Source organism: Rhinatrema bivittatum, chromosome 6, assembly GCF_901001135.1.
Source record: "Rhinatrema bivittatum chromosome 6, aRhiBiv1.1, whole genome shotgun sequence".
NCBI classification, from domain to species: domain Eukaryota; kingdom Metazoa; phylum Chordata; class Amphibia; order Gymnophiona; family Rhinatrematidae; genus Rhinatrema; species Rhinatrema bivittatum.
The window spans coordinates 205,122,049-205,148,713 of NC_042620.1; the positions used below are offsets into that span (position 1 = coordinate 205,122,049).

Genomic DNA, 26,665 nt, shown 5'->3' on the forward strand with positions numbered 1-26,665 from the left:
GAGAATATTTCTATTGTTCAATAAAAGATTATGTTTTACACTGAAAATCTAAGTGTTCTTGTCTCCCTGGCCATAAGCATCATAAAAAATGGTGTGGCGCTTAACAAGGCCTCATATGATCAAACGTTCATGGAACCAACTCCAAGGTGGAAGCCATAGACCCAAGAACTTGCAAGTAATTCCAGATCTTGGGTACCTGCTTCTTCAACAATCCACGAACTTGAGCTTGCAATTTGGAAATCCGCTCTTCGATGAGAAATATCTTCCCCACCTTGGTATCGAAATGCGCCCCCAGGAATTCCAAAACCTGGGAAGGGAAAAGATGACTCTTGAATAGATGGACTATACATCCCAACGATCTCAGGTGCCAGAGGACCAAGTCCACTGCCTGCCAGCAAAGGATTTCTGATTTTGCTTGAATCAGCCAGTCATCAAAATAGGAGTGAACCAACATCCCGACCCTCCGGAGAGCCGCAGCCACCACAACCATCACCTTGTTGAAGGTCCTGGACGCTGTTGCCAGACTGAAGGGCGGGCGCAAAACTGAAAATATTCTCCCAGAACCATCAAATATATCTGATTCATGATCGGGCCGGATTCCTATGTGCAAGTACGCTTCGGTCAAATCCAGACATGCCAGGTACTCCCCCTTGTGCACCAAGGCAATCACTGAACGCAGAATTTCCTTTCAAAACAGGAACTTTTACAGCCACAAGGATTGGGCAGAACGTGCCCTCTTTCTTGGGGACTTTGAAATAAATGGAATAGCGGTCTGTCCCCTGCTCCTCCAGCCTTGCACCTCCACCATCTGCTGGAGACATAAATACTGAGGGACTGCAGGTGGCACCTCGTGTTATGTGGCAATGTCAGTAAAACTCTGTCTCCATCTGCTGGGAGGCAAAACCCAGGAGTCTGGACTGATCTGGGTATGTACAGGGAACACCAGATATTATGCTGTGCAAGTTTTCTTGTATTCATTCTTGAAATTATATACAGAAAATTAAAAAATATAAAACAAAACTGAATATTTGAAATATAAAAGTAGTCTAAGGAAGGTAAAAGACAGGTATTAGTATCTTGTTGAATTTTTGTTTTGCTTTGTTCATTGTTTGAGCACCTTCCAGTAAAACATTTAAAACATGGTCTAAGAATATTTGTTAGGAGTTAGGATACTTTTAAATACTGTATCCAAAAGTAATGACAAGTGTTTGATACTAATTTACAAGTAATGTAAAAGTATTATGTTATTAGGATAAAACTGCCAAACATTGGATTGCAACATTTTGGCAATAATCAGTCATAATTATAGAAGTTTTGAAAATCTAAGTATCAAATTTAAAATAGCTAATCTCAGCTTTTACAAGGAAGGAATGGCAGAGGAGAGACAAAGGCTGTGTGATGTTTGAGGCCTTCTAAACAACAAAGATAGTAGTAAGTGAAACCAAAATGGCTGTACAGATTTCCTTGGCAGTACCTTGCTGTGCCCATGCAAGTTTCTTCCCGGACTTGATGCAAGCTGAAGTCCCAAATGGGTTCATAATAAGGGATTCCTTGAGCCAGGTCTGTAGCTTGTACAGGGAGAAGGTCTTGGAGATCTTTGAGAAGCCGCTCTTCACTTGTAGAGGTTGCCAGAGTGCCAGTTCCTGGAGCAGATGGACAGTCCTGTTCTTGTCCACTGTGCCCTCAATAAGGAAGCCCAGCACATGAATTGCCTTGAGGGAGAGCAAGCTGCTATGGGTGGAATGGCATGAGGCTGTGAGCTGATCTGGGTCCAACAGCAGCTCTAGAAGGTCTGCCAGGTGAGTCAGTATAAAGGATAGGTGACTGTAATCATCCCAATTCTACAAAACCAAAATAGCAATTAAGAACAGTCTCTTGCCCAAGTGTTATTATTCCTATCATAGTCCCTAGATACATGACACATTAGCATCCTAGTGATACAATCTACCTTGTGAAAATTAGACCCTTAGACTGTATATATGTCTGCTCTGTGACTTGATGATTATAATGTACAAATTTACAATTAAAAAATATAAAAACATAGGAATCAAACATAGCTCGGTGGCAGTGCTACTGTGGGCAAGATCTCAGCTTCCAAGTCCAGCTTCTGCTCCAAGGTTCAGTAAAAGCTAGGAATACTATAAAAGCAGAGTTTACAGTTCCTAGGGCCACAACAATCATACCCAATAGCCTAACTTAGGGTGTATATATATATATATATACTGGGTTCCAGAGAAAGCCACAGCCTGTGATCCCAGAATGAAGGCTATAACTGACTAGCCCTAGTGGGATGGGTGATCGATGCAAAAAAAAAAAAAAAAGGGAAATACCCTGGGCACTGCAAATGAAGGCTCATGGCGCTGTACTCAGAGACTGGTTCCAATATTGCTAGAAAACCAGAGAAAAGCTAGAACTGGCAGAGTAAAATACATAAGTAAATAACGAAAAAATTATTGGTGGGTGGGGAACTATTGGAGATGATGTATGCATAATCCATCTGGTTCTCTCCCTCCTAACAATAAATCCAGTAAACACATAAACAAGACAAAAAATTTATAGTGAAAGATTAACAAAAGAATTCTGCAAAAGAACACATGAATTTTGGATTGTGAGAGACCAGAAGCTCTAACAAAATGAAAAATATTAAGTTGCTGATCTGTTCCATCTAACAATATGAATGCAATGCAAAAGTCAGACGAAATTTTGTGCTTGGAAGACAGTTGTGGTTAAGAGGGAAAAAAAAGAAGAATACATCATATGGGATTACAGCAACAGAGACGTGGATATTCGAAAGGTTTGCCATTTGAGATTTGAATATTTCTCTTTCCTCTCGGGTAAATTTTGACAAGGAAACTTGTTGCCTGCATAAAATTTACCCAGGTAAAAAGCATCGCTGGGGGTGTTTCCAGACTCAATTTCACTTTGTCTGGGCAGAAAAGGAAAATTGGTTCTTACCTGATAAATTTTCGTTCCTGTAGTACCACAGATCAGTCCAGACTCCTGGGTTTTGCCTCCCCTCCAGCAGATGGAGACGGAGAAATTCTGATGGACTCTGCCATAAATACCAGGATGCCACCTACGGTCCCGTCAGTAATGCTCAGTCACAAAGCAGAATGGTACGAAACCAAACTAACTATATTCAGTAACCTAACAACCTAAACTGGTTCACTAAGCCCCAAGTGGGAACAGAAACCATGAGACACTGTAAACAAAGATCTGCCGATTAAAACCAAGAAAAGCTGAATGAGCAGACTCTCTCTATTACCTGCGAACGCCAAATGGGCGGGTCTCTGGACTGATCCATGGTACTACAGGAATGAAAATTATCAGGTAAGAACCAATTTTCCTTTCCCTGTATGTACCCGGATCAGTCCAGACTTCTAGGATGTACCAGAGCTCTCTTACCTGGGATCCAGAGAGGCCCACTTTCAGCACACCTGCTCCAATCCCCCTGCACCTGGGTCCTGGACGTCCAGGCGATAGTGCCTGGCAAACGTATGTAACGATTTCCAGGTAGCCGCTTTGCAAATCTCTTGTGGCGAAATATGCTGACATTCCGCCCACGATGTAGCCTGAGCATGAGTAGAATGTGCCCAAAGCCCTTGCGGCAAAGACTTGCCCCTTCAGCAAGTAAGCAGAATTGATAGCCTCCTTCAACCATCGGGCGATAGTGGTTTTTGATGCTAAATTACCTCATTTAGGGCCACTCCATAGGACAAAGATGATCCAATACCCAAAAACCATTGGTAACCTCAAGATAACGCAGCAGTGCCCTACGAACATACAATTTCATAGATCCCGAGAAAGAGGATCGGAACAGTTCAAGTCCGAAAAGGAAGGAAGCTCCACCGATTGATTCAAATGAAAAGAGGATACTACCTTCGGCAGGAAGGAAGGAACAGTCAAGGATATCCCTGAATCAGAAATCCGCAGGAATGGTTCTCTGCACGACAAAGCCTGAAGCTCAGAAACCTGCCGAGCAGAGGAGTTGCAACCAAAAACACCACTTTCAACGTGAGATCCTTCAACGTTGCTCTTTTCAAAGGCTCAAACGGAGCAGCACATAAGGCCGAAAGAACTAAATTTAAATTCCAGGATGGACAAGGGTGTGACACCGGTGGCCTTAAATGCTTCGCTCCGCGAAGGAAACAAGAAACATACGGGTGCATTGCTAATGGAACTCCCTGAACGGTACCTCGTAAACACCCAAGTGCCACGACCTGCACCCGCAAAGAACTACATGATAAACCCTTTGCTAAACCAGCTTGAAGAAAACAAAATCTCCGGCACGCACGCTTTAGTAGGCAGAATCCCCTTGTCTACGCACCAAGACTCAAAACAAATTCCATACGCGAACATAAGACAGGGACGTGGAAGTCTTACGCGATCTCAAGAGCGTAGATACTACCGCATCTGAATATCCTTTGCCCTTTAGGCGCTGCCTCTTAAAAGCCATGCCGCTAGACAAAAGCGATCGACCTGGTCAAAACATACAGGTCCTTGATGAAGTAGGTTTGGGAGATCCAGGAACTGCAGAGGACCCTGCATCACGAGACTGACTAGATCCGCAAACCATGAACGACGCGGCCACTCGGGAGGCACTAGGATTACTTCGGACGGATGAAGCTCTATTCTCCTGAGCACCTTTCCGATTAGAGGCCAAGGCGGGAAAACATACAGCAACACATTTATCGGCCAGGGAAGTGCTAGAGCGTCCACTCCTTCTGCCCCCATTTCCCTGCGGCGAGCAAAGAAGCATGGAGCTTTGGAATTCCGGAATGTTGCCATCAGATCCATGCAGGGCGTGCCCCACCTGTCGCAAATGAGTTGAAAAGCTCCCCCGGCCAGTTCCCACTCCCCATGATCGAGACGATGGCGACTTAGGAAATCCGCGTGAATGTTGTCGACCCCCGCGATGTGGGACACTGCTATACTGACCAGGTATTGCTCCACCCAGCTGATCAGCAGTCAAGCCTCCAACGCCACCAGCTGACCCTTGGTTCCGCCCTGGTGATTGTTATAGGCCACTGTGGTCGTATTGTCGGAGAGAATCTTGACCGATTTCCCCCTGATAAGTGGGAGAAAAGCCTGCAAAGCCAGGCATACAGCTCTGGTCTCCAGGCGACTGATGGACCATTGGGACTCCTCCTGGGACCACTGACCCTGCACTGACTTCCGCAGACAAACCGCTCCCCAGCCGGAGAGACTGGCATCTGTAGTCACGACTGTCCATTCCAGAATAACCAGGGGAACCCCACGGCTCAGGTTGTCAGAAAGAAGCCACCAGTCCAAATTGGCCCGTGCTGTGTCCGGTAAAGACAACGGCAGATGAAATTGTTCGGAGACCAGATTCCAGTGAGAAAGCAAGGCTGATTGTAACGGCCGCATGTGGGCGAAGGCCCAAGGAACAAGCTCCAGGGTCGAGGTCATAGACCCCAGAACTTGCAAGTAATCCCAGACCGTCGGCGGTTTGGACAATAAGGCTCTCACCTGACCTTGTAACTTGGCAATGCGGTTTGCCATGAGAAAAACTCTGCCCAGATGAGTGTCGAACAAAGCTCCCAAAAACTCCAAGGACTGGGAGGGAATCAGATGACTCTTGGACAGACTGACCACCCATCCAAGGGCACGCAGCAGCTGAAGTACCCTGGTTATCGCCTCCTGGCTAAGTACTTCCGACTTCGCCCGAATCAGCCAATCGTCCAAATATGGATGCACCAAAAATCCTTCCCTGCGCAGTTCGCCGCTACCACCACCATGATTTTGGTAAACGTTCTGGGAGCGGTGGCAAGACCAAAGGGCAGAGCCTGAAACTGGTAATGCTGTCCCAGAATGGAAAACCTCAGGAACTTCTGGTGATTTGCTCTAATCCAGACATGTAGATACGCCTCTGTCAGATCCAGGGATGCTAGAAATTCCCCCTGCCGTACTGAAGCAATCACTGACCGTAATGTCTCCATGCGGAAGCGGGATATCCGGAGACATCTGTTGACCTTCTTTAAATCGAGAATGGGCTGGAAGGTTCCCTCCTTTTTTGGAACTACGAAGTAAATGGAGTAGCGACCTTGCCGAAGTTCTGCCGGAGGAACGGGAGTAATTGCGCAGAGATCTAGAAGGTGGTGAAGAGTCTCCCTGACTGCCCGGTGCTTGATTGCAAACCCTCAGGGAGAGGCCAGAAACTGATGGCAGGGCCGCCGTGCAAAATCTAAAGCGTAACCGTGTCTTATCACAGATAGGACTCACTGGTCTGACTTGAGTTTGACCCACTCCTCGAAAAACAAAAAGACAGTCTGCCTCCTACCACCAGTATCGAGGAGTGGGCCGGCCGCCCATCATTGTGAAGGCTTTCCACCCAGAGCTGACTGGGTGTTACCAGGTGTACTGAACCACCGTCCCTGAAAGGACTGAAACCATGTCTGTTGCCTGTTAGAGTTTTGGCGAAATGAGGAAGCGGGTGGTCGGGATGTCCAAGATTTTCGACACCCACGAAACAGAAACCTGGATCCAAACAACCCTCTAGTCTTCGGCCTGTCCTCAGGCAAGCGGTGTACTTTATTCTCCCCGAGGGACTGTATCAGATCCTCCAACTCCTTGCCAAAGAGCAGTTTGCCCTTAAAAGGCAGAGAACCCAGCTGGGACTTGGAAGAGATATCTGCTGCCCAATTTCGCAGCCACAACAGACGGCAAGCTGAAACTGCGGAAACATGGTCCTGGCTGAAGTGCAGAGTAAATCATGAAAGGCATCGGCACTATAGGCAATGACTGCTTCAAGACACCCTGGCCTGGAGAGTTTTCTCCTCCGATAATGCCTCGTTGGCTAGCAATTGCTGGACCCAGCGAAGGCCCGCCCGCAAGGCAAAATTGCTACACACAGCCGCGCACGGACCCCCAGCGCTAAGACTTCGAAAATCTTTTTTAGCTGAATTTCCAGCTTTCGATCCTGCAAGTCCTTGAGGGCCGTTGCCCCGGTAACCGGAATAGTGGTCTTTTTCGTGACAGCCAAAACTGCTGAATCCACTTTGGGAAGACAAAGGAGCTCTAAGGCCTCCTCTGGCAGAGGATACAATTTATCCATAGCTTTGGCTACCTTCAGCCTTCCCATTCCCGAAAGAGTAAATCCATGGCTGAAAAGTGAAAGGGAAAGGGAAAGGAGGAAGGCGGCCCCCGCAAACCTAACACAACCGGGTTTTTAGCCCCCAGCCGGGACTCTTCCTGGGGGGGTCTCAATACCCAGTTCTCGTAAAATGACAGGGATGAGAGGGCCCAACTCATCCCGACGAAAGAGCCTGACGACTTTAGAGTCATCGCCATCCATCCCATGAGACCCACGTAGACCTCCCTGCATTGGGTCTGCCTCCACCAACCCCCCTCGGAGGCTGGGAAGGTAAATGCAGATCCTCTGGATCCTCAGATTCTGAAGAAGTAGCAGAGACATTCTGAGGTGCATCAAACCTCAAAGGTCTCTGCCCCTGTGGGCGACCCGTCTCCTCCACGGGCTTAACCTTTTTCTGTGGCCTGGCCGAAGGGTCCAACAGTCCAGAGGCATCTCTTCCCCCCTCTTCTTGCCTGCCTTTCTGGCTTTGAAGACTTTGTGCATCAAACTCACAAAGTCAGATGTAAACGATGAATCTGAGGAAGTATCCTCATCTCCTGAAGGGACATCCTCTGAATCATGTGGACCAGGCCCCCCTGAGTCACCCCCCTCAGGGGCTATCTTTTGCGGGGATAATCGCAGCGGGAGATTCCCTTCCCCCACCGCTGCATTCACTGCTGCGAGCGAATCCAAGATGGCACCCGTTCCTGCACTCAACGGGAACGGGCCGAAATTCAGGGCCGGCAGGTCCCCGAATGCGCCGGAGACCGTTTGGACCCGCATCACGACCCTCGGCAGAGTCACGGAGGCTCCCTCTCCTCCTGAGAGGCAAGAGGCACAAAGGCCTTCCTTGGACAGACAGGCACGCGCGGCACCACAAGCCTTGCATGCAGCTCTCCTCGGCATTGCCGAACACACCAACCCCCAAACTTCCCTTCAGCACCACCCAACAACGTGGCAAAATGGAGCGAGGAAAGCCCGAGGAGATCAGAGGAAAACAAGAGCCCACACAAAGACAAAAATTTGAAAATTTCTTTTTTTTTTTTTTTTTACTTGCCGCAGAGCCTCCGGGCCTGATCCTACTGGGGGGAGTGAGCCGGGCTCCCCGGTATCACCCCCAGTACAGTATGTAGCTGGAAATAGGGTTCTCAACCCTGTACATCAGCTGCCTCTAAAACCAGAGGGGATGGTCCCCTCAGGACCCAGCAACCCTCTGGGAGGCGAAAGACTGTCTCCTTCTTCTTTGTTTTTTTTACACTGGAAATTAAATACCTCAGAACCACTGACTATGCTAGCACTAATTCTAATCCAATACTAAGTAACTTCACAGACTGTAGGTTTTGCATCCACCATCTGCTGGAGACAGAGTAATACTGACTGACTGTAGGTGGCATCCTGGTATTTTTGGCAGAGTCCATCAAAATTTCTCTGTCTCCATCTGCTGGAGGGGAGGCAAAACCCAGGAGTCTGGACTGATCCGGGTACGTACAGGGAACGAAATTCAGCGCTCCCCTGACAAAGTGATCCAGGTAAGTTGCTCGGACAAATATAGGTGCTAAAGTTACTTGGATAATAATCTGGTTTATCTTCAGCAGAACATTTACCTGGGTGAGTTCTGTTGAATATCCAGTTAAAAGTTATCCAGACTGCTTCAACCGGAAAAAAAAACAAAAAACTTTCCTGCTTGCTAGTTTACTAAATATGGACCTCCCTGTATTTAAATTACACTTGTCTGGTCATCTTAAAGCTCAGTATCAAGGAGAGTTTTAATCCTACATACAAGAGAATTACATTCCAGAAAAAGACAAAAATTAGCCAACAAAATTCAACCACTCTCATTTGGGAGACATGTGCACATCAAGGACTTTGAACTGTGTCCCAGGATATTTCATACTGATGCATTATTAATATTTCCTATACAGCAGTAAGTTTCCAACCTTTAATGTCTCTGGCTTGATTTCTGGCTCAGGATGTCTTTTTTCTCATTTACTGATTTTCTCTCTAATCTTCTTTTTGCTTCTTCTCTCTAGTGTCTTTTTTCCTTCTCATTTTTTCTTTCACAGTGAATATTTAATACTTTCTCTTCCTTCAATCTTTCTGCTCTTTCCTTAATGCTCTCCTCTCCTCATTCCTTTCTCCTCCATTATCTCCCAGGATTACAACATCCACAAATCAAAGGTCTTCTCTCACCGCTCATCCCCAGCTCTCTCCTTTTCCAGTCCTCTTCCTATCACTGTTCCTTTCTCTCTCTCTACCTATCCAAAACCTGCTCTCTCCCTTCCCCTTCATCCTGGATCACCTTTCCCTCTTCCCATCCAGTGTTATTTCTCCTTACCTCTCCATCCTCAAATCTCTCCCCCTATTCTAGGTCCCCTTTCTCTCCCTCCCTTCCCACTATCTGGTCTTCTCTTTCATTCTCACAGGCGAAGTTATGTTTTATTGTAAACCGGTGTGATTTGTATTTTATACAGGAATGTCGGTATATAAAAGTTAAAAATAAATAAATGAATTCTCTATCCTGGGTCTTTTCCCTAACCATCACTCTGCCCCTTATCTAGGGTCCTAACACAGTAACAGCTGCAGAAAAGATCAAATGTTTGCCCAGCAAGCTTTTTATATGTTTGTAACTGTCACTCAGAACAGGTTACCCCCAAGTAGGATTAAATAGACAATTTTCTCAGTGGGAGTGGACAGTGGAGTGCCTCAGGGATCTGTATTGGGACCCTTACTTTTCAATATATTTATAAATAATCTAGAAAGAAATATGACGAGTGAGATAATCAAATTTGCAGATGACACAAAATTGTTCAGAGTAGTTAAATCACAAGCAGATTGTGATAAATTGCAGGAAGACCTTGTGAGACTGGAAAATTGAGCATCCAAATGGCAGATGAAATTTAATGTGGATAAGTGCAAGGTGATGCATATAGGGAAAAATAACCCATGCTATAATTACACAATGTTGGGTTCCATATTAGGTGCTACAACCCAAGAAAGAGATCTAGGCATCATAGTGGATAACACATTGAAATCGTCAGTTCAGTGTGCTGCGGCAGTCAAAAAAGCAAACAGAATGCTGGGAATTATTAGAAAGGGAATGGTGAATAAAACGGAAAATGTCATAATGCCTCTGTATCACTCTCCATGGTGAGACCGCACCTTGAATACTGTGTACAATTCTGGTCGCCGCATCTCAAAAAAAATATAATTGCAATGGAGAAGGTACAGAGAAGGGCTACCAAAATAAGGGGAATGGAACAGCTCCCCTATGAGGAAAGACTAAAGAGGTTAGGACTTTTCAGCTTGGAGAAGAGACGGCTGAGGGGGGATATGATAGAGATGTTTAAAATTATGAGAGGTCTAGAACGGGTAGATGTGAATCGGTTATTTACTCTTTCGGATAGTAGAAAGACTAGGGGGCACTCCATGAAGTTAGCATGGGGCACACTTAAAACTAATCGGAGAAAGTTCTTTTTTACTCAACGTACAATTAAACTCTGGAATTTGTTGCCAGAGGATGTGGTTAGTGCAGTTAGTATAGCGGTGTTTATAAAAGGATTGGATGAGTTCTTGGAGGAGAAGTCCATTACCTGCTATTAAGTTCACTTAGAGAATAGCCACTGCCATTAGCAATGGTAACATGGAATAGACTTAGTTTTTGGGTACTTGCCAGGTTCTTATGGCCTGAATTGGCCACTGTTGGAAACAGGATGCTGGGCTTGATGGACCCTTGGTCTGACCCAGTATGGCATTTTCTTATGTTCTTAAGTCTTATTTAAGTTTAGTAATATTTACAATCAAAACTATCTTTAGCTTGCCCTAAACTATGGAATTCCCTACCAATTGAGTTAAGACCACAGTCAAATTATTAAAAACTTTTTAAAAAGGTTTAAAAACTTGGCTATTTAGACAAGCATTTGGAGAGCAAGCATGGGTAGACAAGAACATCACTGACAAAGTAGACGCCGTTGGCGTGTATAGTATCGGTGGATGGGACGTATGCATACCTGGTTTCGGGATTTGAATATGGCGCTTTGAAAGACTGGTCATCCATATGCCATATCTTTCAAAGGTTGGGAGTAAGAGATGAGTATCATAGAGACTGGCATAATTTAGAGGGCCCTTCAGGCTGAGATGACCTAATGTGACAGGCAGCACAGAGAACAAGGTGCTTAGGTTTCTTAGCCACTGGCACCATTAATCCTTCAGTACGCTTAACCAGTGCCTGAAAATGTGCATCCAGCCAAATCCCCACAAACAAAATTTATGCGCACAAAATTTAAGCATCCCAAGTCTGTGCACCAAAAAGCTAAGAGCACTGTTACCGTTCCAAACCTTGGTGTACAACCGATAGGCGAGAAAGTGTGCACATAGGCCACACACACAAATCGGATGCATAGGATGCACTTGTGCACACAGACGAACCTATAAAGGGCAGCCAACTGCACAGAAAAAAAAGCATGCAAAAATGCTTCTGCGGCCTACCACACAAAAAAGAAGGCTAACAGCAAGGCCTAGCCCAGTGGGCTGCTCAACCCACCAGGCTGCCCAGTTCCCCTAACCCCCACAGGTGGGAACATGGAGACCAGAGGAAGTCCTAAACTCACTTCTCTACTCTGTCTCTTTCTTTTTTTTTTTGAACATTTGTGAGTTCAGGCCTTCCCAGATGAATATGGAGATATCTTCAGCTGCAGGGGGAGAGGGCATCTGCTGTCACCACCGCGCTCGGCCTCCTGCACCTGCTGCCTTTAAGCTGTACAATCAACTAAGTCCACGCCAACTGAAAACCCAGCTAACGAACCAAGGCATACAACTGAGGGACCATTTAAATCACCTCAGGATTCTCAACTGGGGGAGGAACCATGTGGTATCACTGTAGGAGAGTAGGGCAATTAATTTTCCTTTTCAAATTCTCCTTCTAAAAGCTGAGGCAATCCCCAGTAGGGAGATGTACTTCCAACTTCTGCTGGAGAAGGAGAATACTGTCAGGCTGATGTCATTGTAGAAGTATATGTACTGTGATGTCAGTTTGCTCCATCTCCATCTGCTGGTAGAGGTACATAACCCACTGGTTCTGGATTCATCTGTCTGGACGCTAAGGAAGATAGAATTACTACTGCAGTGGTGAATGATATTAAAGTGCAATGAAATGATCATACCATCAAAACCTAACAATCCTAATTAAAGGGAGGAAGAAAGCCCATGATCTCTTCTTTTTGGTGCTGCTGTGCTGTCCATGAACTAAAGAATCACTGTAATGTGAATCTCAGTTGCTCCAGCCTGCTACATTTGCTTTGGAGGTACAGCCAAACAGTTGCACAGGAGAGGGAGAAAGCCACCCATCAAAGAAGGCATTCTATCACTAACAGGGATGATGGATCTGATAGCTGGCACAAGTATAAGGGAGACTGCTCATCTGGTAAAAGCCATATCTGTGCTGCTCTTATTCATCTGGAGACCAGCAGAGAAGGTCTAAGGGGACAAAGAAACGAAGAGTCACCACTGTTGTTGAAGAGAGAAGGAGCAAAACCCTGCTGCCTGCCATTGCAGGCCTAGAGCTGGCAGAGGAGAAGAAACAGCAGGCATCCAGGAGCTACTGAGCTTGGGAGGACCAGAGCTTCATGTGGGAAAGACAGACAGCCCAGACTCCCAGGTGGTTTAACTCACCTGCCAGACCTCCCTGCTGGCAGTTCCAAAACAGAATCAGCAGCAATACAGAGATGCTGAATGAGAACCATACTGACATCTCATATTCTCTCCTAACAACTTCTCCCCACTTTGGCACACAGATTTTAAGAGGAAGTTCATGCCACAATGACTTTGCCTGCACCACTTTGCCTGACTGCCTGCACCACTAATCAACACATTGCTTTCTTAAGAGATGAGGGCGGTGGTTTGGTAATGTGACAAGCTGAAGGCGTTGAGAGGGGAAAGAGTCAAATACAGAGGCAGTGACAGTGGAGGAGAAACAGAAAAGAAAGAAGTGCAAATAAAAGGGGAAGCCAAGGTTCCCCTACTCCTATTTGCTGGAGTCAGAAAGATACTGAGGACTCACAGAGGGTGCACTGGTTTACAAGGCAGCACCCTCTGAAGCTTTGTCTGACTCCATCTGCTGGACGGGGGACATAACCCACTGTCTGGACTGATCCTGGTACGTCCAGGGAATGCCTTTTATCAAACCCAGAAAACTACTGCAGCAGCAAACATGAATAACTCTTAATTCCTGTTCAGGAAAATATTTGAACTGCAGTTAACAAGTAATTGATAAAATGCCCCAAATGTTCAGAAAAGATATGTCTTAAGTTGTTCTCAGTACCTTATATTGACAGTTGGCCTTTCCAGAAAACTCAGGAGATGGGGATTTGATTCTCGGACTTGGCCATTCATCCCCCATCACAGAGGACCGCAGGGAAACTTTGTTTAACTGCTGAATGTACAGGAACAGGAAAAACTGAAGTGTGTCTACAGACAACTAAAAAACAGAAATTATACTGTTAAAATGCATGTGCACAAAGTATCATTACCCATGTTTCTATAAAAAAAGAGAACCTGAAATTCATGCCTGCAATATCCATAGGACTTACACAGCCAAGTTAATGCTTAACCAGTCATGGAAAGCAGAGTTGCTTACCTGTAACAGGTGATCTCCAAGGACAGCAGGATGTTAGTCCTCACATATGGGTGACATCATCAGATGCAGCCCAGCACGGAAAACGTCAGTCAAAGTTTCTAGAAACTTTGACTGACGTTATGAGCATGCCCAGCATACCACTAACCATGTTCGCAAAAAATAAAATAAAAACCGGAAGAAACCCAACTCTGTAGGGCTGGTGGGAGGGTTTCGTGAGGGCTAACATCCTGCTGTCCTTGGAGAACACCTGGTACAGCTAAGCAACTCTTTTTCCAAGGACAAGCAGGATGGTAGTCCTCACATATGGGTGATTAAGTAGCTCCAGGCCGTTTCTAACATGTGCAGCATAGAACAGTTGCAAACGTGCACAACAACTAGAGGAGCAGGCCTGCACCCAAGGAAGGGCCCAAGGAGGGAAACCGGGGTTTCATGGCTGAAAGATATTACGGAGGACCGACTATCCAAAACACCTGTCCCACCAGCCATCCTTATCCAGGCAATAATGCGAGGCGAATGTGTGGAGAGAACTCCAGGTTGCAGCTCTGCAAATCTCGTGAATGGGGACTGCACGCAAGTGAGCCACTGAAACTGACATGGCCCACACGGAGTGAGCCTTGACATGGCCTTCAAGTCCGCAAGCCAATGGGATAAGATCTGCTTGGATAGCAAGACCCCAATCTGTTTTTGTCGAAGGAGACAAACAGCTGAGTGGATAAGTGGTGAGGCACTGTCCGTTCCAAATAAAGGGCCAAAACCCTTTTACAATCCAGAGTGTGCAGAGCCCGCTCACCCTGGTGAGCATGCGGCCTTGGAAAAGGAAAGCAACGCAATAGATTGATTGAGATGGAACTCCGTGACCACTTTAGGAAGGAATTTCAGGTGCGTACGCAGAACCACTTTATCATGACAAAATTTAGTATAAGAAGGAGCATGACACCAGAGCTTGCAGCTCGCCCTGTGCGCTGAAGTAACAGCAGCCAAGAAGATGACCTTCCAGGATAGGTACTTCAGGTCGCAGGACTGCAGTGGCTCAAATGGAGCCTTCATAAGCTAAGATAGGATGACATTGAGCTCCCAGGAGACTACTGGTGGCCAAGTGGGGGGGGGGGGGGGGGGTTTAAGTTGTAACAAGACCCTCATGAACCACCCCACAAGTGGATGGGTGGAAATGGAGGCCCCATCCCTACCCTGATGGTATGCCCCGATGGCACTAAGTGGAACCCTCACCGATGTGGTCTGCACACCAGACACAAAGAGGTGCAACAGGTAGTCCAAAAGCTTTGGTGGGGAACAAGAGAAAGGATCCAGACCATGCCCCACACACCAAGCCAAAAACCGCTTCCACTTGAAATTGTAGGATTTTCCCGTGGAGGGTTTTTTGGACTCCAACAGGACTCGCGATATGCCTTCCAAAAGGCCCAGAGGCTGTACAGTCACCCGGTCAGGATCCAAGTCGTGAGATAGGGGTTGGAAGTTGGGGTGACGGAGTCTGCCCTGGTCTTGAGGAATTAGGTCCCGAGCTGTCCCCAACCAAATCGGGGGGCCGCGAGGCCAGCTCCCGTAGAAGCAGGAACGAGACCTGGCGAGGCCAAAAGGGTCCAATCAGGATCATGGTACTCCTGTCGTGTTGGAGCTTTTGGAGTGTTTTTGAGATGAGTGGAAGGGGAGGGTAAGCTTATAGCAGCCTGGTGCCCCAGTGAATTGAAAAGGCATCTGCCACCGATCCTCTGCTCATCTGGCCTAGGGAGCAGAAGCGATCCACCTTTCTGGTCTCTGGGAAAGCAAAGAGGTCCATGTCCAGGGTCCCCCACAAGCGAAAGATGCGATTCGCTACCTCTTGATTGAGGGACCACTCGTGAGGCCGGAAGGCTCAGCTCAAGGAGTTTGTAAGGACAGTGTCCATTCCAAGGAGGTACACTGCTCTGATGAGAATGCTGTTCTCGATGGCCCACGACCAGATCTGGACTGCTTCCTGACAGAGGGCGTACGACCCTGTTCCTCGCTGCTTGTTCAAATACCATATAGCTGAACAAGGACCACTTTGTTAAGAAGTTGCTCTCTGAATGCCTGCAGGGCATACCGGATCACCCGCAATTCCAGGAAGTTGATCTGGGTCTGCGTCTCCTGCAAGGACCAAAGGCCCTGTGTGTGGAGGCCTGCAACAAGGACTCCCCAACCCATATGAGACGCATCTGTGGTGAAACAATCTGGGGCTGGGGGCTCCAGAAGGGCATCCCTCACTTCAGATGATGGGGGGGGGGGTCACCCACCACATGAAAGATTGCCGAACGAATATGGTGATTAGGACACAAGCCAGTAAGTCCTCTGGGTAGCTTGACACCACTGAGAATGTAACATCCACTGAGCCCTGCGCATATACAGTCAGGCAAATGGCGTGACATGCACAGTCTCTGCCATATGACCCAGTAACCGGAGAAACTGGTGTGCTGAGACATGGGAGCACCTGGAGACTGCTCGAGCAAGAGCCACTGTCTCGAGGTGGAACGGCCTTCGTCTGGACGGTAAATCCAGTTATAAGGACGGCTGGAGATGGGATTTCGGATAGTTGATCAGAAAACCCAGATTTTTCAAGACTCCGATTGTGACTCGTAGGGCACTCTGCACCCCCTGCCTGGAGTCGCTCTTGATAAGCCAATCGTTGAGGTAAGGGAAAATATGAACTCCTCACCTCCGAAGATAGGCTCAGACCACCTCTAGGAACTTGGTGAAAACGTGGGGCACAGACACAAGGCCAAACGGCAGCACCCAGTACTGATAGTGTTTCCTGTCTACTAGGAATTGTAGGTAACAGCGATCCACCCGAGAAATGGGGATATGGGAGTACGTGTCTGAGATCGATGAGGCAGAGCCAGTCTCCTGCCTTGAGGAGGGGAATCAAGGTGCCCAACGAGACCATTTTGAACTTTTTTTTCTCTGACCAGAAACTGGTTCAACGCCCATGGGTCCAGAAGGGGCCAAAGGCCACCAATTTTCTTGGGAATAAGGAAATACCTGGAATAGAATCTTTTGCCCTCCTGACTTGGCAGAACTGGTTCGACTGCCCAAGCCATTACGAGGGCGGAGAGCTCTACCTGAAGTATCTGCAAGTTCCCTACTGCTTTCCACTAAGGACATGGAGGCGAGTGGGGTGGAACTCATTGGAAATGCAACCTGTATCCCTGCTGTACGATGGACAGGACCCAAAAGGTCCGATGTAATCTAAGTCCATCGGTCTGCAAATAGGTACAGTCAACCCCCCACCATGGAGTCAACACCATGCAGAGGAGGCTGGTTCACACTCCCTGGCTGCCAGTCAAAACCCTGTGACAGGGTTCTGCGGCAGGGGTCAGACAGGGCATATGAGGTTGTCGTGACCTCGGCCTCGGAGGCCGTTGAGGTCTTGCTCTAGATATCGGCAGGTAGTACTTGCCGAGGGAGCTTTTTTTGGGAGGCTGGGTGTCAGAAGTACTGGCTGGCAACTACTTAAGGGTCTCATGAGAGTCCTTCAGTTGTCCTTAATCGCGTCTCCAAACAGATTTTCACCCGTATATGGCAAGGCTGCCAGGGGGCCCTCGACCTCAGGGCGCAGATAAGAGGCACGCAGCCAAGTCAAACGGTGAGCCCCAATGCTCACTGCGGCGGTTCTCATGACCGTCTTGAAGATGTCACATGCAGAGCGGACCTTGTGCTTATCACATTCGAGGCTATGCTGCAGTAGCCTCTGGAATTCCTCCTGAAATTGCTGCGGGAGGCGTTCTCCAAACTCCTGGACCTGTTTCCATAGGTTCCTGGAGTACTGTCCCATATATAGTTGGTAACAAGCAATCCTGGCAGTTAACATAGCACCTTGAAATACCTGGCGCTCGAGAGTATCCAGAGATCTATGTTCCCGGCCCGTGGCGGGCTGAGGAATGAATGCGAAGCCTCTTTACCTTCTTCAAAGCAGACTCTACCACCACGGTGAGGGAGCTGTCAGCGTTCAAAACCGGTGGTAGGCTGGACCAGATAAACTGTGTCCGTCTTGTGGTTCACCGGAGGAACAGAGTTGGGGTGCTCCCAGAGGTGGGCTACCAGCTCCTTGAAGATGTCATGGACTGGAACAGCCACCACCTCTTTCAGGGCATCCAGGAATTGCAAGATCTCCAGCATCTTGTGCCTAGAGTCCTGCTCTGTTAAGAGCTGGAAATGCACCGATTCTGCCATGGCCTTTACAAATTCAGCGAAGAGATCCTCTGGGGGGGGGAGGGGGGGTGGATTTTCACCGTTCTTCAGGTGGAGAAGGCTCAGAGGGCAAATGCTCCGATTCCTCTGAGGAGGACATGGATGGTTCACCTTCCCAGGGATCATAAGGGGCCTCCCCCTCACTGTGCATGTCTGGAAATGCGAGGGGCCAAGCACTCAACTGTGTCCTAAATGCAGGCCTTGCCGGAACCAAAGAGGAAATCGAGGGCACTGGAGGGGTTTGAAGCCGCAGAAGCACAGATGGATCTAACGGCTTTGAAGGCGCCAGGGGCACCAATCCTGATGGCCCTGCGAGAGCTGGAAGGTGGCGGGGTGCCATCACAAGCGGGACGCCACCGAACCAGACGGCCCTTCCTCATCTGAGGAATCACTCATTAGAATGGGAACCAGTGGAAGCAGCAGCGATGTTCCCTGGGGCATCAGCGTCAACTGCATTGGCAAGACACTGAGCAGCATATCCAGTCGCTCCAACAGAGGTGCAAGCACCAGTGGAGTCTGCTTCTGCAGCAGTGGCGGTTCTGGTGGAACCAGAGGCTCAATGCCCTGCAGGGCCTGGCTGACCGCCAACCGCACGCACCTCTCCAACTCTTCCTCAAAGGCTGCAGAGGACAAAACGGCTTGAGGAGGAAGTGGCGGCAGAATCTGAATGTCCCCCGGATCCCGAGGAGACACAGAGCCCTCCACCGGTGCAAGCCGCAGAAAGTCCGGAGAGAGTCGCTTCCTCCGCCTGAGACTGCTTTGGGGAGGCATCGATGTGGTCTATGCCTGTCCATGGTCCAATTTGGAGGAAGCAGGTAGCACATTTAAGACTAAATGGAGAAAATTCTTTTTTACTCAACGCACAATTAAGTTCTGGAATTTGTTGCCAGAGGATGTGGTTAGTGCAGTTAGGGTAGCTGGGTTTAAAAAAGGTTTGGATAAGTTCTTGGAGGAGATGTCCATTAACTGCTATTAATCAAGTTGTCTTAGGGAATGGCCCCTGCTATTAATGGCATCAGTAGCATGGGATCTTCTTGGTGTTTGGGTACTTGCCAGGTTCTTGTGGCCTGGTTTGGCCTCTGTTGGAAACAGGATGCTCGGCTTGATGGACCCTTGGTCTGACCCAGCATGGCAATTTCTTATGTTCTTATGATGACAGATGGCGATATTTCCTCTACTTTTCCCGATGCTCACCTCAGTCCTTACCAAAAATGGACGGTGACAGAGAAGAACCCGACCTGGAATGGGAAGACATTGAACGTGCTCGGTCCCCCGCTCCCACCTTTGGACCGAGGAGAGGCAGCGGAGGAAACCTTGAAGGGGGGTTGATGCTTGGACTTCCTTCCTGAACGAGGTAGAAGTCCCCGACGCAGACGATAGATCTGAATGTTTAGGGCCGAATAACTTCTCCATTTTGTCCAAGCGTGCCCAACGGCTCTTGGGGGGGGGTCATCTGGGCAGAGATCGCAACCACTGACATCATAGGATGGCCCCAGGCAGAGGACACAGACCTCAAGGGGGTCTGTGATGGACATAGTCCAGGGGGGCACTGGTGAAAGTCTGACGATGCCATCGTGAAAAGAACACAGCATGTGGTCGATAGTCGGCAGCCACTGGAGGGGGGGGGGGGGGGGCGACACTGTCGGCGATAAACTGCAATAACTTGAGGAACTTACCAAGATAGCAGGGAGAGATCCCGAAAAACGTGAGGACCCTACGCAACACAGTCAATGAAAACCTGCAGAAAAAGAAAGAAACAAGCACAAGCTCCATGACCGCGAGGCGAAAGCTTCGCAGAAAGGAAGAGCCTGAAGAGGGACCCCGCATGGACACGTGGTTAGTTTTCTGTGCCGGGCTCCATCTGATGATGTCACCCATATATGAGGACTACCATCCTGCTTGTCAACATGAGCCACAGTCTGGGATCTATGCTACAGAACAGAAGCTCATTAAGCAGGGATAAGGCTTCCAAAAGGAAGCAAAAAATCAATGATGTGAGAAACAATCTCCAATACAAATTAACAAGTCTCTGCGAATAGGTGAAGGCTTCATGGAAGTATGATCCTTAATCCTATACGATAAAGTACAATAATAATAGGCCAACTCATTCACGAGCACATTTGATTGAATTTTGTATTCAAAAAGGAGAACAAATCCAAGTAAGAAATAAATATTTTAAATATGAGCAAAAGAACAAACAAAATGATGTAACTACATTCCAACATAAAGCCTTCATCAGAGACAAGCCTGTAAACAAAGCGGTTATAATCTTATGTAGGTTTTATTTTCTATTGTGCTGGGTTGTCAGATTTGGAGAATTCAAAACATCTACCAATAGCCTCTGCATATTTTATGATATATCTAGTCACTCAGATTTGCTAATGGAAAGGTTTTCACTTTTTATCTATTTTTTAACTAACCTTTTGATGTTGTACATTTTTGGTGTTCACTTTTATCCTTTTTGCTTCTTCACTCCCAAGGGAGATAGCATCTTTTTTGCGAGACCAAGATTTTAAACTCATAGAAAATGTTTTAAAATCACAAGGCTGTTCTCATACGGAAACAGAGTCAATACAAGAAATGAAAAAAGGGAGTGTAAGCCAGGGTATGGGCAGCACATGCAGCCTTGAAGATTTCATTCTACAGAACTGCATGAAGCAACAGTGGGGCCATCAATCAGAAAAATGGCAGGGTATGGATTCGACATGAATGAAAAATGGGTAGGGTCATAGGGCTAAGGAATTCAACTCCAGTCCTTTAAAGTTGAAAACAGGTCTGTTCTTCAGAATATTTTAATGACCTCCATATATACTTGTACACATTTAGTCAAGTGATTATAAACTTTGATTACCTCGAAAACTAAACCTAGTTGCAGCCCTCAAAAACTAGGATTAAATATTTTTGGGTTAGAGGAAACTGGTCAAATTTAAGAATCTAACATATTTTGCAAAGCATCATCTAAATAAGAACTATAACTAGCATTTTAAGAAAACACAACCTGAAAAAAAAAAAATCCCAAAACAAGACCTACCTATAACTAAGAAAGAGAAATTACTACTTATCTGATAATTTACTTTTCTTTAGTGAGAACAGATTAGTCCACACCCAGTGGGTTATGTACCTCTACCAGCAGATTGAGACAGAGCAAAGCTAACCTCACTGTATATATACCCAAGCACTAACATCAGCCTGCCGGTATTCTCTGCAAAAGCCAACTGTGGACAACTAAAAAATACATGAACATAACTATCAACAGACAACTAATCAAGTACTCAGTTAACAAGAAAACACTGGGCTCAGACAAGGAGTATATCATCACTAACCTAGGAACTGGATCTGACACTTACCACTAAGCCCCGGAAAACGCAATCTCTCAGGAGGACAATATCAACACCATCTGGCAGCTAAGGGTGGGAAGGTAGATTAACCTGTCCTCACTAAATAAAAGGAAATTATCAGGTAAATAGTAATTTCTCCTTTCTTAGCATTCGGACAGGTTAATCCACACCAGTGGGATATACCAAAGCTACTCCCGAACAAGGTGGGAGAAAGCCTGCGGTCCAATCAACACCACATGTGCAAAGGCTGCGTCTTCCTGGGCCTGCACATCCAAGTGGTAATACTTGTAAAAGGTGTGTAAGGAGGACCACATCACAGCACGGCAAATCTTGGACGGGAGACAACAATCTAATCTCCGCCCATGACACTGCCTGAGCACTAATGGAATGAGCCCTAACCTGATTAGGCAATGGCTGCTCAGCATCCACATATGCGGCCATGACTACCTCCTTAATCCAGCGGGCTATCGTAGCCCGCGATGTCAGATCATCCTGTTTACTTCCACTGTGGAGTATAAACAGCCGGTCCGTCTTCCTAAGAGATTCAGAAACCTCCACATACCTCAAGATATGCCTCTTGAAATCCAAGGTCTGTAAAAGGTGAAATTCATCTGCATCCCTCTCCCTGTCCAGAGACGGCAGGGAAACGGATTTATTCAAGTGGAAATCTGAGACCATCTCTGGCAAAAAAGACAGTAGTATGCAGCTGTATCACCCCCGGAGTCATTTGAAGAAAAGGTGCCTGGCAAGAGAAGGCCTGCAGAACAAACTGCCACAAGAAACACTGTCTTCAAGGTAGGTAACCTCAAGGAAAGGCTATGCAGTCATCAAAAGGTGGGACCCGCCAAAAAAATCCAAAACCAGATTAAGACTTCACAAGAGCACAGACAACCACAAGAGAGGATGAAGATGCTACACCCCTTTTCTGAACCAGGCCACATCCAAATGGGCCGACAAGGGTCCACCATTCACCTGACCTCAGAAACAGGCAAGAGCCGCCACCTGTACTTTAATTTAATTAAGGGCTAACTCCTTAATCAATCCATCCTGCAAAAAAATCCAAAATGATCGGGATCTTAACTGAATGAGGATGAATCCTCACACCAAGCCTCAAAACACTCGCCAAACCTGAACATAGGCTAAGGAAGTGGAGAGCTTTCTCGCTCGCAGCAAAGAGGCAATTACAGCAGTGGAATACCCATGCTTCAGCAACCGAGCCCTCTCAAGTGCCATACCGTAAGAAATTTAATAAAGTCAGATCTTCATAAAGAACAGGCCCCTAAAGTAGCAGATCCCTGTGGGCCAGTAATCGGATAGGATAGTCCACCAGGAGCCTTTGCAGATCTGCATACCACGGCCTCCTGGGCCAATTTGGTGCCACCAGAAGCACCATCCCCTTGTCGCTCTCCATTCTCCAAATCATTCTGCCAAACATGGGCCACGGGGGAAAAAGCATACAAGCTTGCCTTCCAGAAACTCCTGTGAGAGGGTATCGATGCCCATAGACTTTAGATTTCTCTTGTGACTGAAGAAGCAAGGAACCTTCGCATTGTGAGATGTCACCATCAAGTCTAGAAATAGGAGACCCCAGAGGTCCACTATGAGCTCGAATGCCTTGTTTGACAATTCCCATTCTCCTGGATCCAGACTCTAGTCTGCTGAGAAATTCTGCTCTTACCTCTGTCTTTTCCTACAATCAGTGAAGCTGAAATCTCCTGAAGATATACTTCCGCCAATTCCATGAGTTGGGCTATTTCCTAGGACACTTGCTGGCTCTTGGTTCCTCCCTGGTGATTGATGTAAGCCACTTTTGTCGCATTGTCTGACATTATCCAGACCACTCGATCCTGCAAGCAATCGACGAATTGCAAGCATGCCAACCGAATGGTACAGGCTTCCAGTCGATTGATGCTCCAGAGAGACTCTTCTGTACTCCAGTGCCCCTGTGCTGTCAACTCCTGACTGTGAATCCCCCAACCCTGGAGGCTCACATCCATCTTGAGTACTAGCCAGTCTGGTGTTTGTAGGGAAACTCCCTTCCTTAGATTATCCGCTTGCAAACACACTGCAGATGGATGCTAATCTCCACCGGTAAGTGAAACCGAATCAAGTTGTCCTGAGACAGTGGACTCCAACGAGCAAGCAATGTGCACGGAGGAGGACACATATGCATCCTTGCCCACGGAACCACCTCTAGAGTCGCTTCCATCAACCCAAGCACCTATAGATAAGACCATACCATTGGGCATATTGTTTCTTTCAACAGTTGCACCTGCACTATCAGTTTCTGAATGCAGATTTCCTTGCTTCATGTCGAAACGAACTGAGATACTCCAGTGTCTGGGATGGCTGTAGACTGCTCTTGGCCAAGTTCACCACCTAACCTAGATCCTGTAACAAGGAGATCACTTTGAGTGAGACCAGAAGGCTCTCTTTCATATTCTTGGCCCAAATGAGCCAATCGTCTAAATACGGGTGGACCAAAATGCCGTCCCCTCTCTCAATACTGCTGCTACCACACCATGTCCTTAGAATAGGTTATGGGCAGAGTGGCCAAACCGAAGAGCAGTGCTCGAAACAGATAATGTCACCTCAAAACAGCGAAACACAGAAACCATTGATGTTCCAGCAGGATGGGAATATGTAGGTACACCTCTGACAAATCCAAAGACTTTAGAAACTTCCGACTGTGCTGTCATTATCACTGAGCATAAGGTTTCCATGCGGAAATGAGTCACCTGCAAATGATGGTTGACTCTTGAGATCTAGAATGGTGCACAATGACAAATGGAATATTGGCCTGTATTTTCTTGTGACATGGGCACTGGGACTACAGCCTGCAGGCTGAGGAGCCTTGACAAAAGCAAGTTTGCCTACTGTAAACAGTGTTTCTGTAGATAGCAGGATGAATTAGCCATGCTGTCTGAAACATCCTCTGGCACCCTTGAGGCGGAGCTTCTCCTAGTCGTTACAGAGCTTTGCTCTGTTTGGCTGTGCGCGTCTTCCTGCGCAATCTAGTGCCCTCATTCCCCTCAGTCTGTAACATAGTAGAGAAAAATTCATATGTAATGGACCCCTGCCAGGGCTGTCCAGGGAGGAGGGTGGGTCCGCACAGCTAATTCATTCTAACTACGGAAACATCATTTACGGTAAGAAAACTTGCTTTTTCCCCCATCGATAGCAGGGCTGAATTAGCCATGCTGTCTGGAAGTCCCCAGTTGCGCTTCGCCTACTGATAGGTATTGGTCCCTGGTACACCACCTCTACTATGTGAGCCCAATCCGTCTTACCACAGAGAGTCCTCAATGCGTGAAGTGGTCCAACACTGCTACACCCAGTGCCACGACTGAAGACATCTGCTGGTCCAGGAAGTATGGAACATGAAGGCATGCATTGACGACCATGTTACAGCTTTGCAAATGTCTAATAGTGGTACACTACGAAGGTCAGCAATCGAGGTAGCTACTGCTTGGACCAGATGTGCCTTCACCTTGCTGGGAAGCAACGCTAAATGCTTCAAATAGCAGAACTGGATGCACTGCGAGATCCAATTCAAAATGGTTCTTTTTGCCACTAGACGTCCACGTGTATTTGGATTAAAGGAGACAAACAGCTGTGACACTCTTTGTTCAGCATGCTAACAGCCTCTTGCAGTCTCTTCCATTCTTGTGTGGTTTAGGGAAGAATGTTGGTAGAGCAATAGGCTGGTTAAGGTGGAACGCTGCGACCACACTGGGCAAGAAGGAGGGGTGGTTTCGAAGGGTCACATTGTCATGGTGGAACTGCAGGTAAGGTGGGTAATGTACTAACGCTTGTAGTTCGCTAACTCTTCTAGTGGAAGTCAAAGCCACGAAAAACACCACCGTCCAGGTTAAATATTTCATGTGACAACTGTCCAGTGGTTTGAATTGTAGTAACATGAGCTGCTCCAGTACCAGATTTAGATTCCATGCACTGGAGGTTTGGTCACTGAAGGCCTGAGGTGTAGGAGGCCCTTCATGAAACGAGAGACCAACGGGTGATTTGATACTGGAAGGCCGTTGTGCAGCTGGTGATAGGCTATCGCACTGACATGGACTCGTACTGAGGCAGTTGCCAAACCTGATTGGTAAAGAGGGTGAAGGTAATCCAGCAGGGTTTCGGGTGAATAGGTCTACCTGATGAAGCCGGCACCAAGTGGAGTAGTGTTTCCACATGAGTTGATAATTCCTCCTTATGGAGCCCTTGCAAAAGAAGATCAGGATGTTTTAGACAGCGCTTGACACCCCTTGTTCAGTCAGTAATGTCCTTTCAATCTCTAGGCTGTAAGATGGAGAGAGGATTGCATGGGGTGCAGAAGAGAGCCCCCCCCCCCCCCTCCAGTGATAGATCTGTTTCCTGTCCTAGTGAAATGAAAGCAGCTACTGACAGATGGATACCATGGCTGGCGAGGCCATGCTGGGGCTATCAGGATTAGGTCGGCGACATTCTCTATGCACTTCTGGATGGTGTGTGACAGGAGCGGGATTGGAGGGTAAATGTAGAGAAGTCCCTTCCACCAAAGAATTAGGAAAGCGTCCTGTGCAGACTTCAGTGGACTCAAATACGGAGCAGAATCTGCGTACTTTCCTGTTGGGGTACCCCACTGGGAAAAAATGCCATCCACCACCTTTTGGTTCAGCAACCACTCGTGTGGATGAAAGATCCTGCTTAGAAGGTCCACTTTCACGTTCTTGCCCTGAACCTGATCTACAAAGTTAGAAGGGCATTTTGAACCACTCACAGCTCCAAGAGGTTTATATGTTGAGCTCGTTCAGTTGGCGACCATAGGCCTTGCGTTTGAAGGTGGCCAAAGTGGGCTCCCCATCCTTTGTGCAAGTGTCCGTGGTGAGGATTACACCCGTTGTAAGCATTCCTGGGCGCAGCCACCAAGTTATGTCCTTCTACATGGCCTGAGGCAAACTGTGTCTGACAGTATGGAGTCCGCTGCACCTTGAGACCCCACTGAAGGCGACAAATGTGTAGCCTGGTGTGTAGAACCACATAAATCACCGCCGCCATTTTGCCCTAGAATCATGAGGACTTGATGGGCAGAAAGCCCTGGGTTGGCCTGCAACTGTCTGGCCAATGTGCGTAGGAACGTTCTTTTTGATGATATGTCTATTCTCGCTCCAGTGAATTGCAGGATTTGCATTGGCTGGAGGCTGGACTTTTTGTAGTTTATCACCAGCCTCAGCGCTTGAAGGCAACTGGTCGATTCCCCTAGATGCTTCTGGACGGTCAGGATGTCTGAGGCTAACAGTAAGCAATCGTCCAGGTAAGGAAATAGTTGGACCCCCTTCCATTGGAAGTGGGCCACCACCATTGCTAGACATTTGGTAAACACCCTGGGAGCAGAGGACA

General features: G+C 47.4%; 1 protein-coding gene across 9 annotated transcripts in view; it reads right to left on the minus strand.

Moving 5' to 3' along the window:
• Window positions 1-26,665, minus strand: part of TBCCD1 (TBCC domain containing 1) — a 124,833-nt gene that overhangs the window by 52,690 nt on the left and 45,478 nt on the right. For all 9 annotated transcript variants that reach the window (XM_029606466.1, XM_029606462.1, XM_029606460.1 and 6 more), the window contains 2 exons: window positions 13,410-13,565; window positions 1,475-1,841 (listed from right to left, as the gene is read on the minus strand). In XM_029606466.1, the coding sequence (XP_029462326.1) occupies window positions 1,475-1,841; window positions 13,410-13,565 (523 nt within the window). The remainder of the gene's footprint in view (window positions 1-1,474; window positions 1,842-13,409; window positions 13,566-26,665) is intronic.